This window comes from Molossus molossus, unplaced genomic scaffold (assembly GCF_014108415.1).
Source record: "Molossus molossus isolate mMolMol1 unplaced genomic scaffold, mMolMol1.p scaffold_m16_p_4, whole genome shotgun sequence".
Taxonomy (NCBI): domain Eukaryota; kingdom Metazoa; phylum Chordata; class Mammalia; order Chiroptera; family Molossidae; genus Molossus; species Molossus molossus.
This window is the reverse complement of record NW_023425377.1, coordinates 6,846,372-6,861,227: the sequence shown is the minus strand read 5'-3', so window position 1 is coordinate 6,861,227 and position 14,856 is coordinate 6,846,372. Positions and strand designations below refer to the sequence as shown.

Here is a 14,856-nt window from a genome sequence, read left to right as displayed (position 1 = left end):
CCTAGGAGGCAGAAGGAGCAACCTGCAAAACCAGCTGAAGAGACACCCGGCTGGGCAGCCCTCGGTGCCCCCAGGGAAACCCTTCCCCTGAGGCTGGGGCATTTGAGTGCCACTCCGAGCCTCCCTCCCCCTCCGTGAAGCGGCAGCCCTGGCTCCCAGGTGTCCTGGCCGGCAAGGACTGGCTGCCCCCGCTGCCCGGCACTCTACTGAGCACTCTCAGTTGACTCAATAAATCCCCACTTCCCACAGTCCCGCGGGGCAGCTGCTCTTATCGGGCACCAGTGCTCATCCGAGGTCACCCAGCTAAGAAGGGGTGGAGCAGGATTTGAACCCAGGGAGTCCAACTCAGTGCCTCCTCTTTGGAAGCTCGAAGTTCACTTCTCCCACTGTGGGAGGACTTGTGATGACTGAGTGAACTTCTGTGTGAACTCAGCCCAGTGCCTGGCACACCAGCTTCAGGTCTTCTCTTTATATTCTGTACCTTTATTGTGCAATTTGACTTTTTGAAAAACAATTTTTAAATCGTGTTGCCACCAAATGCATCCCTCAAAATGGTCAGTGTTTTGGGTGGTGCCCCTGTTTTCAGGGAGGGGAGGGGTGCGGGTAGAGAAAGGGGGAGCGAGGCCCTCAGCCGAGCCCAAGGCCCTCTCCAGGGTCCTGAACTCCACGCGGCTTTACCGCCCAGATGCTCTGCTGCCAGCCTTGCCGCTGCCCTTGGCCCTTTCTTCCTCTCTCCACAGGTTCACCCAGAACCTGTCCGTGTTCAGAAGAGACGTGGCCGAGGCCCTGCGCAGCGATGGCAGCGCCGAGTCGTGCAGTCTGGACATGATGAGCTGACACCGCTCCCCGACCTCGTGCGAGCAGCCTTTCCCCAGAGACTGGGTCTGGGCCCCAGGACAGCGGCGCTGGCGAGCCCAGGGAAATCTATTTTTCAAAACAAACAAACAACAAAAGCCCTACCTTTTTATAAGTCTGGCCTAATTATAAGAATTTATAATAGTGCACAAACATGTAAATTCATTCTTTGCTCTGAAAAAGCAAGTGTTTTCAGTCTTTCTATAAAATATCATTATCTTTGTTCTTATAATGCTCCGAAAGGGTGTAGAAACGAAATTTAACCAAAGAACATAATAAAGCAGGTTTGCGCCTAAGTGTGGACTGTCACTGGCCCTGCAGCCGGGAAGAGGATTTGTTGGAGCCGCAGCCTTCAGCGTGGGTCCGGCAGGGACAGCACCTCCCGGTCTGGTCCGTCAGCACCTCGTCGTGAGTCTGGGCAGCAGGGGGCCCCGCTGAGCCGGGCGCCGGGAACGCGCTGGGAGCTCTCGGAAGCCACCACGGGACGCATGGCCCTCTCCGCCCCAGCAGCATCTGATAAAGTTGAGAGACAGTAACACAATTAAATGACTTACAAACAACATTTGCTTTTCACTGGCATAAATCTCAAGTGGTTCAGTCTAGAAGAATTAAGCTGTGCAGTTACTGCCAGCAGAGATGTCTTCAGGAGCCGGGTGGCCCAGTCACATCTCCCGGGTGGGCCGGCCCCCAGTCCTTCTGCCTCCGTTTTATCTTTAAGAAGCCGGAGGTGTCTGATTAAAATCTGTATTCGAAGCAGCTCTGCCTTCTTGGGCATCCGAAACGGTTCTAGAAACCAAAGTTCAGATTTTCAGAGGATGAGGAATAGTTGGTTTCCATCCCTCCACAGAAACCAATGACCGTGGGGGTTGCAGCTGACCCCCCCCCCGCCCCAGGCCACGAAGGAGGCCTGTTAGGTTTGTCAGGGACTGTGCCGAGGCTGTTAATTTGAGGTTGCCACTGTCAGGCAGCTTCGAGTCTCTGTCATCCCCGGGGTTCAGGCATGTGATACGTATTGTGCTCGCTCTTCTGATGAGACCTGAAGGTTGGCCTTCCCGGTGAGGGGGGAGAACACCCACAGGCTCCTGCTGTAATCTTGTTGCTCAGACCAGTGTCTCCTGAAACCTCTCTCGACAGTGGAATTTCGTAACAGGCTTGTCACATGAAAGCAGAGTCCCCCAAGCTCATCTCAAAGTATTTGTCTTCCATGCGTGAACCAGGACGTCAGGTTGCAGCGGGGTCCTTCCTGGTATTAGCAGATGAGTGAGTCTTGGCCATGCACTGTGCTCAGCAGCAGCGAGGAGAGCGACTGTCCTGCAGGCGGCTCTGACCTGGAGCAGTCTGGCGGGAGAGGCTCTGGGTCTCGGCTCCGTAGCTCATCCCACAGCAGTGCTTCGGGGGGCCCAGCCCGGTCCAGCCCCGGTTTACGGAGTCGAGGACCTAACAGCACAATGTCACCTACAGTTAAATTCTCACAAGAAGTTAACAGCGTACGCTTGCTTTTCTTGGCCATGCAGCCAAAGGTCACCTGGTTTCACACGGGCCAGGAGAGCGGCGCTCGGGGGACTCGGAGGCCTGGTCCTCTGTGGACCCCGGCAGGGCCGCCCGTGGGCCGGGTGCAGGGAGCACACCGCAAGGCAGCGCGTGCAGGTGGAGAGCGCACTGGGCAAACGATCACCGCGTCTGTGCCCGTGACCTGTATCCGGCTTAGTCCTCGCAGCAGCCCCCGGGGTCGGCAGCATTATTCCCACGTTAGAGAGCAGGGAATGAAGACAGTTTATAGCTAACACAGCTCGCACAGGGTTTGAACCCAGATCCATCTCGCCTCAAAGGATTCCCAGGGTCTTCCGAGGAACACGTATTTGAGAATGGTGAGCTGAAACCTGTGAATATTGGCACCCACTCCCAAATCCCTGCAGAACTCTTCTGCTGCAGAGCATCCCCGGGACGGCAGTGGCTCAGACTGTCTCGGGTCCTGTGCTCCAGGGTCTCACGGCTGCAGTCGCCACACGGCTCCACGGCAGGATCTGCTTCTGCGATCATTGATCGTCCGTGGCTGTGAGCAGGAGTGAGCTCCTCACGGATGGATGGGCGGACCGAGAGCCCCTTGCCGAACAGGCCTCTCCCGGGGCAGCTTCCGGCCGGCGGCAGGCTTTGTCAGAGCAAGCGACAGAAGAGCCAGAGAGCAGCAGCCTGGAGTCGCAGCCCCTTGTCCCCAGGCTCACAAGGGGCGCCCATCACTCCTGCTGTATCTGTTCCTAAAACCACTAGGATCGGCTCACACCCACGCTGGGGGACTGCACAGGGCGTGGGCACCAGGAGGCAGGCATCTTGGGGGGTCATTTGCTAAACTTGCCAAGGGAAGAAAAGGGAGTGGGGAAGCTGGGACAGGAGCCCATGCTGTGTACTCACCCCCCCTCCCCCGACCAACGGGACTCTGCCTTGGAACTGCGCCTCCACACACACACACACACACACACACACACACACACAGCTGCCAGAGGCCATGGGGACTCGGGGAAAACCTGGAGGCCCTTAGGGGAGTTCTCTGCGGGGACATGGTATTCCAAGGATAAAACAAGCATTCAAGGGCACAGCCAAACTCGCGGAGCCTCCAAAAAGAGCACTAGCTGATCTGTTACGTGCTCTAATCAGATCAGAGGTGTAGCTGACGTACTCAGATTCAGGACAGGAAGGAATAAGCGTGCGGGCAGTTCCGCGGGGCCCACCACGTAGCACGCAGATGGCCCAAAGTGAGGGTGAGCTGGGGGCCGTGGGCCTCTGCAGGTACACCTCGTCCTGACGCCATTCTGGTGTGCGGACGCGTGTCCATGCAGCGTGGCTGCGTCAAGCAACTGCTTCCGCTGATGCTCAAGAATAAACAGTTGGAAGGTATTTTGACTCGGCTCATGTTTTGCCTTCTACATTGACTTCAGATCTTAACCCTGGAGAAAGCTATATTCTAGACGCTTCTGTTCTCCTTGGCTTCCCAATCAGGTTTCTCTGGATGGGGGCAGAGAGGGAGCACAGGGCCCCACACTGCGTGGTGGGCCGAGCAGCCCAGAGAGCCCTCTGGGCGTGGCCCCCGAGCCCCTTCCACCCTCAGCGTCCAGTGGCGCCTCGTGGTGCCTTTGCACTCGGGTACCGGGGGCCCTTAGCCGAGATGGGTGACGAGATTAACTGCCAGTGGAGAGCTGAGCATGAGAACAAAGAGCAGGGTGGGCTTTGCTGAGAGAAACTGGGGACCCCTGTGTATGTAGAGCTTGGGGAAGTGGCATCGCAGAGATCTCGGCACACCTGGCACCTGGTAACCACTATTATTATTGAGCACACCTACCTAGTCAAGTGCTTCCCAACAACGTCAAGTAAGTAGTAGTATCCCCATTTTATTTATTTTTAAAAATATGTTTCTTTATTGATTTTTTGAGAGAGAGAGGGAAGGAAGGGAGAGAGAAATAGAAACATCGATGAGAGAGAATGTCAGCTGGCCGCCTCCTGCCTGTCCCCCACTGGGGATCGGTCCACAACCTGGGTATGTGCCCTGACCAGGAATTGAACCAGCGACCTCCTGCTGCATGGGTCAGTGCTCAACCACTGAGCCACACCGGCCTGGCGATTATCTCCATTTTAGAGATCAGAAAACTGAGTCTGAAAGTCCGACCTGGGGCCACATAGCTAGAAAGTGGACAAGCCAGGATTCAAAGTCAGGTCGGCTTGACTCCAAAACTCCTGTTTCTTTTCCCCCTTAATCCCCTAAACTAGGTCCTCTCAGCCAGGCTCTGGGGACAGTGGGGCAGGAGGGTGCATCTGGAACCCTTCAGCACCCCCGGATAGGGCTGCCCTCCCCCCGAAAGAGAGGCCAGTCCAGTACCCGGGCCTCTGCTGTGTTGTGTCTTACGGGTTCTCCACCGATGCCTCCTCCTCCATGAACTTTATAAAATCATTCTTGAGACTTTTTAATGTTTTATTGCGCTGCAAGTTTACGATGACAGCAAACCTTTCAAACTACAGCGAGAGTAACCTGCCCGCTTGGCATATTAAACAATAATGTTAGTGTCGATTTTTACGTGCCATCGTTTGGATTGCTGATAAGAGCGCTTCCCTGACAGGACTCTCTTTGAGGTTTACAGAAAGCATAATAAAATATGTAAGTTACATTTCCACAAACAAAAGCTATAACATAAGTTATTTATAAGTGTGAGATACAAACAGTATCACGATAAATAAACCATAAAGGGTACCTGCAACATCCGTCTTAATGTAATTTGCCCCACAAAAGTGTTGAAACGAAGTCAAATTTAGTAGAGAAATCTGTCAGGAAGAGAGGAAAGTTGTAGAACACAAAACGGGAGAAATGGCTGCTGGCTGGTGGGAGCAAACGGAACGAGATGGAGTTTGGAGGCCCCGCAGAGACCCTCCGCCTGCCCACTCCCTGGCCGACGCCGGCCACCTGCACACGGGCCCTGCTCGCGTGCCCTCTGCACCCCACCAGCCTGTCCATGGGGAAAGGCCTCTCCCCCCCCATCCACTGACACCCTGTCCGAGCCCCAGCCCCGCGGCCAGCTTCCTGGGGCGGCTGCACCCTCAAGGCCAGGGTCTGACTCAGCACCCGGATCCTGGAGAGCATCGGTTCACGCCTTGGTTCACCATCACAGAGGGCGATGCGTGACACACAGGCTCTGCCCGCGGAGAGCTGGGGAGCAGGATGAATGTCTCGGATCCAAAGGCAACAAGAGCAGGGATGGAAATCCACTGGGGACGATGGGGACGGGGTTGCCGTGGAGGCCACAGCCGACCGGGCTCTTCAAGGGTGGAAAGGCACCAGCCATCAAGCTGAGGGACGTGCCGAACTGAGGACAGGCAAACCCCTGGGCACACTTCCGGCCTCTTCCTTCTCCCCAGATCTGACCTGGCTGGGTGCTTCCGTTTAATCCACAAACTTGATGATCCTCCAGCAGGCCCGGCGCTGGGCCCAGCCCCAGGACTTGGAATCAAATGCTGCCAACACTGTCCTGCTCTGAAGGAGCTCTGGGCCCCTGGGAAGGCAGAGTGAGCCCCACCAAGGCCAGCCCTCACCCTACTCCTGGGCTCCTCCACCCAGACCCTCCACTCCTTCCCCTCCCCACCGGGTCCTGTGACTGCTCCCAGAGGGGAAATGAGGGCGTGACCAAGGGAGAAGCATGCGCTTTGCAGACAGACAGTCCTGAGTTCAGATCCCAGCTGCGGCCTTCCCCACTGCGTGCCCCTGGGCACGGGATGTCACTTCCCTGGACTGGCTGTCCTCTAGGGCTCGTGTCTAGAGAAGCACAGCGCCAGGGGGCCTTGCCTCCCCCAGCTGGCAGGGCTCGGGCCCTTCCAGACCTCCTCAGAAGGTTCTTCCCGTACCCCCGCCCCCCGAGAGGCAGGGACGAGGAGCTCACACTGCATCACTCCCCCCTCAGGTGGGGAAACAAGGCCCCAAGTTGGGACATGGTCCCGAAAATCTGAATAGGTGCTCAGTAGTAATCATCTGTTGAACAAATGAATGAATGAGTGGTCGACTCTGGCAGGTGTCTCTGGAGCCTTCCATCGCGAGAACGGCAAGGTCCCTGGGGCCCCTAACTAGGTATGTGAATGAAGAGTGGAGGGGCAGGTAAGAGACCTGTGACAGGGCATGTGCACCAAGTCGTGTGTCTGTGTCTTTGTCCCTGGAACTTGTCCATAATAATGTCATCAACCTTTCAAATAGGGTTGCCGATCCAAATATGTTGAAGAGCCCCGATTCGATCTCTACCCCACTGCACAGGCAGGGAAGCTGAGTAATTCCCACAGGAAGTCGGTGGCAGTGAGCCTTGGCACACGCGTCGGGCGTCGCTGGACATTGCAACAGTCTGCCGGCCTCCCCGAATCCCTGCCCCCCTGCCTGGCTCCCAGCAAGGCCTCCCCAGCTCTACCCTTTCTCCCCGCTTCTCCAAGGGAGGGGTCGAGAACGCACCTCGTCCCAGAAGTCCTAGACTCAGAGGAAGACTTGGCCCCCAGTTCTTAGAATGTTGATTTTTTTCGTGTGTGTGTGTGTCACTGTTCAACAGATAGCAGAGAAGCAGGGACAGCAAAACTACAAATCTCAGGAACAACAAATACGCAGCAAAACATATTGGCCAAAAAAGTGCTTAGAGGTAAATGTATGGCCCTCAATATATTTATTTTTTTTAAAAAAGAAAGATATTTTTTAATGAACTAAATTTTCACTTCAACCAAGAAGAAATTAATTCATAAAAAGAAATCAAAACATTCCTGAAAGATGACGTAAAAAAAAATAGTGAAATAAACATCTTTTAAGATCAATAAAATAGCTAAAGCTTTGGCGAATAGGATCGGAAAGCATAACTGAGGAACACGCAGACTGAAACGCAGGCGATATTAACTGAATCCACGTGCTGAGAGTATTCCCACAGCGCCGTAAGCGTGAATTTAAAGGTGGGTGGAGTGGACAGTATTCTGGGCACTGGCTTCCAAGTTTGCATGTGCCTCAGAATCACCTGGAGGGCTTGTTAAATCAAACTGCTGAGCCGTACCCCAGTTTCTGATTCAGTGGGGTCCAAGAACATGCATTTCTAACAAATTCCCAGGTGATGCTGCTGGTCTGGAAACACTGTGAGAACCACTGGCCCAGGGATTAGGGCTGCCTCGTGTACTCCCCTTCCTGACGGCTCAGCTCTGTCTGGACTGGGAAAGAGGTGATTTGGGACCACTGACCCCAAGTGCCTACTGCTGGGTGATGGAAACCCAGGGGCTCAGAAACCCAGGCCCACACGGTGAGGTGGAGCCCTTCCCCGCCAGGCACTGTGCTGAACGCTATCACCTGGAAGACCTCACGTACTCCCATGACATCGGTACGATTGCTTTGCCGGCTGGGGAAACTGAGGCACAAAGAGGATGAGTCCTTCCTTGAGCTCACAGCCATCACAGGTGCAAGTCCAATCTGTACGCACCGGGCCACTCTCCGTGCCCGGGGAGCCACACTGTCCACACCACCCACACCTTCTCCCGGATTCTGTGCTCACGTACCTGGGGCTGGGCCTCCTTATCCCAATTTTACAGACCAGGCAGTGGCAAGGACAGGCCTGGAACCCAGGACTCTGGAAGTCAGAAGGGAAGTGGAACAGGGGAGGTGCGAGCCCTGAGTGGGGGGCCGGGAGTCCCACGAGCTCTCTGACCCTCGGTTCCCTCATCAGGTAAAAAAATGGGGTCAATAACTGCTTCCCTCACAGGGTTCTTGTATGGAACAAGTCGGTACGGCTTGCTGCCTGGCACCCCAAGTTCTCAACCTCCATGCACCCTGCTGCTGTCACTGAAGTTCTTACCTGGCCGCCAGCTTCTGCAGGCACTCCACCGGCCTGGTCCCCTTTCCTTCTGGCAGCCGCCCGGAGCTACGGCCCTTTCTGTTTCACAAACAAGGAAAATGAGGCTCCAGGAGGGGCCATGAGGGACCAAACAGCCCCCAGACCACCAGGGGCAGAGCCAGAAACAGGAGGACCAGCCCCAGAGCAACGACTTCTACTGTCTGAAGTTCCCTGTCCCCTGGAGGGAGTGGAGGGGGCCCCACCCCACCTGCCCAGTGGCCTCATTCCCCCCACACTGGGGTTCCACAAGGGCCAGGGACTTGCCCAAGGTCACACAGCCGGTGGTGACCTAACTCAGGGACCCAGGCCTTAAGATTCCAAAGCCTGAGGCCTCTCCTTTGCTTGTTGAAGGCAGATTAGGAAGAATCCCTAACACGCTGCCTCCTGCCCTTCCTGGTCCCCTGAGACTGACCCCACGGGAGACAAATACATCTTTCTCTCCAAGATACTGAGCCTCGGCAAATAAAATAAAACTGCAAACAAATAATCCAGAATTATCCATCAACCACAGCCCTGGGGGTGGGGCAGGGGTGGGAGGGCAGCCGCAGCCCCTCCGTGCCCACTGGTGCCGGGCGCTCTCCACACCTCACTCCCGCTCACAACAAGCCCACAATGCACTCATTGCCCTTTTCACAAGTAAGAAAACCAAAGCCTAAAGACCTGGAGTCACTTGCTCAAGGTCACTCAGCTAGGAAGTGACCGGCCCCATTTAAACTCATTCCTGGCCAAGCGCACATCCGACCTCTCCCCGCGGCCGCAAGGCGGGGAGCGCGAGCGAGGGGCCTGGCAGGGTGGAACCCTCAGTCTGCACCGAACGATTTAAGAACTAGCAGGTAGAAAACGATTCTGGAGGTCTTCCCCAGGGGAGACAGCCGAGGCCGGGGCGGGGGATGACCGCCCCGCGCGCAGTCTGGTCCCCCGTGGCCCTCGGCCTGCCTGGACAGACCCCGAGGGTGTGGTGCCAGCGCCCAGGCTGCACTGGAGCGGGAGGAGGAGGCCGCTCTCCTTACCCAAAGAAACCCTGCTCTAAATATGAGCCACCCCCGCCCTTTCCCCTTGGGAACCCTAGGTCCCCACACCTGCTGCGCCACGGGTGGGTCCCCACGCGCAACCAACAGTCCCGTCCATCTTGCAACGAATTTCGAGGGGCTGGATCCCCGCTTCCCACCGGCGACCCCGGGTCCCTAGCCCAGCCTGGCAGGGCACGCGTGGGCACCTGTGAGTCACTCCTCGGTCCGCCTGGCGGGAGCCAGGGAGTGTCTCCAAAGTGGTCGCGACGCCGCGGCCGAAGGCCAGGCGGGGGCGAATTCTGCCCACGCGGGTCGATGTCCTAGGGAGCGCGGAGCACGCTGCGGTACTCGCGTCACCCCGCGCGCAGGGAGCGCGGAGCTTGCGCTCTGGGGTGAGCCCCTTTCGTTGCTCCCGCGGCGCTGGAGTGTCCAAGACGCTTCCGCGAATCTGCAGGGTCGTTCCGGGGTTGCAACTCCATTGTAATTGAAAGAATTCATAGGGTTTGGTTTTTGCTCAGATGAAAAAATTTGGAAGAAAACGAAAACCCCCTCAGCAAAGGAGAATTTCACCAGGAGGGCGCCCTGCCCGGGCCCGCGCTGCGGCGGGGAAGCGGCCCCGACCGGGAGGAGCGGGGAGCGTCTGCTAATTGCAGCTTCGTTAGATTTCGGGTTTGGGAGGCTGCGGTTCGGGCGCTAATATCCGCCGCCCATTATCCCGGCTAATAAATTTGACCTATTGTTCGTTTGTTAAAATGATGTCACCTTGGAACAGTCCCTAAGCTCCTATTTCCATGAATTAGGCCTTTATTGAAAGCCGGGAGCCAATGGGAGGAGAGAGGCTTGTTGATCGCAGCCAATGGCTGCAACGGGAGAGGAATTAGCAGCGGAAACTCCAGGTTCGGTTCAAGAAAGATGACACAGAGCCTGTCGGGCCCGCGCACTCTTGGCAAAGTTTCAGTGCGACGAGAGGCGCCGGGCGCTCCATGGCCGCGCCGTAACGGGGACCCAGCAGCCTCCCCGCCCAGCCCAGCCCAGCCCTTCCGCCCGCCCAGGATGGAGGCGCCCGCCAGCGCGCAGACCCCGCACCCGCACGAGCCCATCAGCTTCGGCATCGACCAGATCCTCAACAGCCCGGACCAGGACAGCGCACCAGCCCCGCGGGGCCCCGACGGCGCCAGCTACCTGGGAGGGCCCCCGGGGAGCCGTCCGGGCGCCACATACCCCTCTCTGCCCGCCTCCTTTGCCGGCCTCGGCGCGCCCTTCGAGGACGCGGGATCTTACAGTGTCAACCTGAGCCTGGCGCCTGCCGGCGTGATCCGGGTGCCAGCGCACAGGCCGCTGCCCGGAGCCGTGCCGCCGCCTCTGCCTAGCGCGCTGCCCGCCATGCCCTCCGTGCCCGCGGTCTCCAGCCTGGGCAGCCTCAATTTCCCCTGGATGGAGAGCAGCCGCCGCTTCGTGAAAGACCGCTTCACAGGTGAGCAGGGCGGGTGAACAGGCACCGGGCCTCAGCCCTCCCGGGTCTGGAGGCGCCGCGCCCTATGTGCTCCACTCGGGGAAACGATTCCGGAGGCCCAAGCGCCGTGGAGGCCTCAGAGCCCAGGGCCCCGAGCAGCGGCAGGGGGAGGAAAATCAGGGAGTTCGGGGAAATAAGCCTGTGCCCAGGGAACAGGGGGCGTCTCCCACGCGGCTTGGTACCGCTGGAGACGCGCGGGACCAACGAAATAGCGGAGCATTCTGAGCCCCACCGGGCGGCACGGGGTCCTCACGGGGCCTGAACGACAGTGGAGCTGGGCTGGGCCTCAGGGGGCCTCATGTGTCTCCGCAGCGGCGGCGGCGCTCACGCCTTTCACGGTGACCAGGCGCATCGGCCACCCCTACCAGAACAGGACACCGCCCAAGCGTAAGAAGCCGCGCACGTCCTTTTCTCGGGTGCAGATCTGTGAGCTGGAAAAGCGCTTCCACCGCCAGAAGTACCTGGCCTCGGCCGAGAGGGCGGCGCTCGCCAAGTCCCTCAAAATGACGGACGCGCAGGTCAAGACCTGGTTCCAAAACCGGAGGACCAAGTGGCGGTGAGAGAGGCCCAGCCCGGCCCACTTTGCACCCGCCCTTCACCCGCCCCACGCCGCAGCCTCGCTCTCTGCCCATCCGGCGCTACCCCTACCCGCATTCCTAGACTTTAATCTTCCTTCTCTCCTTCTCGCCGGCCTGTGTCTCTCTCCCCACGCTCCCAGCCTCGGCTTCTCCTCCATAGCAATTCCTGTGTCGCTCTCCTGCGCCTCTCCAACTCTCTCCGTGTTTTATTCCGTCTCCTTCGCTTGCTCGCTCGCTCGGCTCCCTCTCACCTTCCTCCCTCAACATCCCCCACCGCCGGGGTCCTCTTGCTCTCCCCTCTCCCTCCCGCTGGTCCTCTCGGATTGTCGGCAATCCGCGCAAGCCCCGGGTTCCCCCTCTGGCTCCCTATCCCGACTCCAGCCCTGTTTATCCGATCCCTGTTTCCACCCAACCCGTGAAGAGCGAAGCGGTCCTGAAAGAGGGGTTCGAGACAGGGCCTGGGAGAACTGGATGAGGCTGACCCCGCCCGGGGACCGCGCACGGGCGGGGCAGAGCCAGCCCGCCCACTCGCGGAGCCCAGTGACCCGGCTGCGCGCAGGGCCGAGTCAGTTACACGTACGCCTGCCCTTGTTGTTCCGCAAAAGAAACAATCTTTGTCGTTGGCGAAGCCACAATACCCGGGCGTGCAGGTGGGCGGCGGGTGGAGTCCCCTGCCAGCAACGGCCCCGCGCACAACAAAAACAAGAGACCCAACCCACTCCTGGGACGCGCCGGCCTCAGGCACACGGCGCGGGCCGGAAGCAGCAGGGCTTCTGCGCCTCGAGGCTCCCGGCTGGCCTCGGCTCCCGGGAGGGCTGGAGCCCCGCCGGCGGCCCCGCGGTGCCGAGTGCTGACAGTGCTGTCCCTCTCCCTCCCCCGGTGCAGGCGGCAGACGGCGGAGGAGCGGGAGGCGGAGCGGCAGCAGGCGAGCCGGCTCATGCTGCAGCTGCAACACGACGCCTTCCAAAAGAGCCTCAACGACTCCATCCAGCCGGACCCTCTCTGTCTGCACAACTCGTCGCTCTTCGCTCTGCAGAATCTGCAGCCCTGGGAGGAGGATAGCTCCAAAGTCCCCGCCGTCACCTCTCTGGTGTGAGCCACCAGCGCGCACGGTCGCCAAGGATCGCCACCCCCACGCGGTGGGGCGCCTCGGGCCCCCAGCCGGGCTGGGGGGGAACCTAGGCCAAGAGGGGAAGGGGCCGGCAAGCTCGAGGAGGCCCCGGGGCGCGGCCGCATCCCCGCCACCGCGGAGGGGGCTGGGCCCGGGCTCCGCGCGGCTGCACAATCCGAGCCCCCGCCCCGCGCCCGGTCCCGCCCCAGGCCAGGGCCTGACAAAGAAAGCGCCTTACGTTTCTCCGCCCCACGCCCGCACCCCTGGGCCGGGCGCCTGTATTATACTTTGTACTTTTGCCCAAACGTGTAAATAATAAAAGTTTCGGCTTTTTTTTTTTTTTTTTTCTTTTAGAAACCGGCCACCTGCTTCCCCCGCGGGGGCCTCTGGAGGAGGGGCGGCCGACCAGGTGGTTGGGGGAAGCGCCAGGGGCTTGGGGCAATCCTGCGCTTAGGCAGGGTCCACTCCTCTCCTTTCCGTTCCTTTATTTAAGTCGCTTTATTTAATAAAAAAGTTAGCTATTTCACTTAACGCCGATTTTATTTCGTTTTCGTTCCAATAATGCTCGGCGACCCCTGGCCTGCACCCCACCCTACGACGGTAGAGGCCTAGCCGCGGTGTGCCGGGCGCGTCCACTTCTCCAAGGTTCGTCCGCATTCGCCTCAGCTCGAACCCGCCCGGGCCCCGCGGAGGATCCGCGGTGCAGGTCAGTGTGTGTCGGCCGCCCGCAGTCCGGGTGCCCGCGGGAGGGGGCGTACGTGGGAAGGGCCCTCCCGGCCCAGAGGTAGTAGGACCAGCGCCAGAGTTGGGGGTGAAAGGCCGTCCCAGATCAAACCCACCTGGAGCGTGGTGGGCACCGGACCGCGAACGTTTGGGACCTCGAGCTTCCCTGGCCCCCAGCCCACTGGCTACTGTCCACTTTCTCCAGTGAGGCATCAGAGACCTTGGGCGGGACCCACCGCCTAGCTGTAGGGGATGTGGGTGTATTTTGGTAGGACTGTGCACAGAGGGAGCAGGTTCGCATCCTGGGTCTCCAAACACTCGGCTCCTGGAGACTACTACAATGCACAGCCTTAGGGCACCCGCGTTCTTTTAGGTTGCATGGGCCCACAGGTAGAGCGTGACGTCATGTGACGTCACTGCATCCTCTGCGGACAAGAGGGAGGGCAGTTCCAGGAACACCCAGAACCCCAAGCCCGGGTATGAATTCGGCGTGGCCCAGTGCGCCCAGATTTACCTGAGCTCAAAAGCAGGAAGTTTGGGGATCACGGGGTTCGCAGTAGGAGGCCCCTTCCAACATCCACAAATACACTCTGAAGCGTCTGTGAACATCACCTCTTGCTTCTTCCTTTATCATTCTCCCTTTACGCCTTTTAAAAACTTTTCTTACTTCTGGCCTCTCTGTTTCTTTCTCTGCCATATTCTCTATTTCCTCCTCTGTATTACTCAGGCTCTTTGTGTGACTGTATCTTATTTCTTTTCTTTATAGTTTTATATTTCTCTATATAGTTCGTTCTCTTTTGCTTTTAGTTTCTTTGACTCGGTCATATCCTCTCTTCCTCCCCCTTCCTCTCTCCATGTCTGATTCTGACGCCCTCTGTCTCTCTCCAGGTTTCTCTTCCTTGCTGTCCTTTTTGTTTTCTTTTTCTCGGATCTAAGGATCTTGTGGCCACTGTCTCTGTCCCTCCGCCCTCCTTGCATCCTCTAGGTCAGGGTCCAGTAACTCTCTGAGACTAAATCCGTGGGCGCTGTCCCAGAGGCCCTATAGCAGCCCCCCCAACCCCCCACCTCTCCAAGGCCAAGACCACCCTGCAAGCTGGAGCTTGGGCACCTTCGCTGTACCCGGGCTGTGGGCTTGTCGACAACGCCCGCTGCAGGAGGGGGAGGGAGTCTCACACGCAGCTGGAGCTCCCGCCTCCACCTCAAGCCCTGCTGATCCCCAAGGTGGGTGGCCGGGGACTTAAGGACACTCCAGAGAGGGCTAGGATGACTCGGAGCTTATGCCTCTTCCGCGGGTGTTTTCCTGAAATACGACTGTCTTCTGTGCTTAGGAGCCCCATGAACGCTGTTATGGGGGTGCGAAAGGTTGGCCCTTAGGCTGGGGACTTGAGCATCTAAGAACCAGAGCGACTTTCTCTGCCTTTGCTGTTCCAACCGCCCCTTCCAGGACTGATGTCGCTGTTCAATTTCCTTCACTTTTATCCTATTTCTCCATAATAATAAGCTTGGTGGCTTCTGTTTTTCTAAATTGTTTTTATGGCTTTGCCAGGGTGACCCTCATTCTTGGGCCTTTTTGGGGACACACGCGGTGTTTTTCTTTCTTTGCTGCCTCGCTTTGCGCAGAAGGTCTCTGACCGCAAAGTTTACTCTGCGTCGGGCAGTCCTGGGGATGGGGATCTAGTCTTAACGC

At 58.3% G+C, this 14,856-nt stretch overlaps 2 protein-coding genes across 2 annotated transcripts in view; both read left to right on the top strand.

Annotated features, from left to right (window-relative positions):
• The window catches only part of RANBP17 (RAN binding protein 17), a 106,344-nt gene extending 105,507 nt beyond the window's left edge, over positions 1 to 837 (top strand). The window contains exon 15 of the mRNA XM_036242145.1: positions 741 to 837. Coding sequence (XP_036098038.1) covers positions 741 to 837 — 97 coding nt within the window. The remainder of the gene's footprint in view (positions 1 to 740) is intronic.
• A 9,319-nt stretch (positions 838 to 10,156) lies between these two features.
• On the top strand, positions 10,157 to 12,972 carry TLX3 (T cell leukemia homeobox 3). The gene is made up of 3 exons (XM_036241774.1): positions 10,157 to 10,718; positions 11,070 to 11,313; positions 12,221 to 12,972. The coding sequence occupies exons 1-3, from the start codon at positions 10,157 to 10,159 to the stop codon at positions 12,429 to 12,431; spliced, it is 1,017 nt and encodes a 338-aa protein (XP_036097667.1). The 3' UTR covers positions 12,432 to 12,972.
• Positions 12,973 to 14,856: the final 1,884 nt, after the last annotated feature.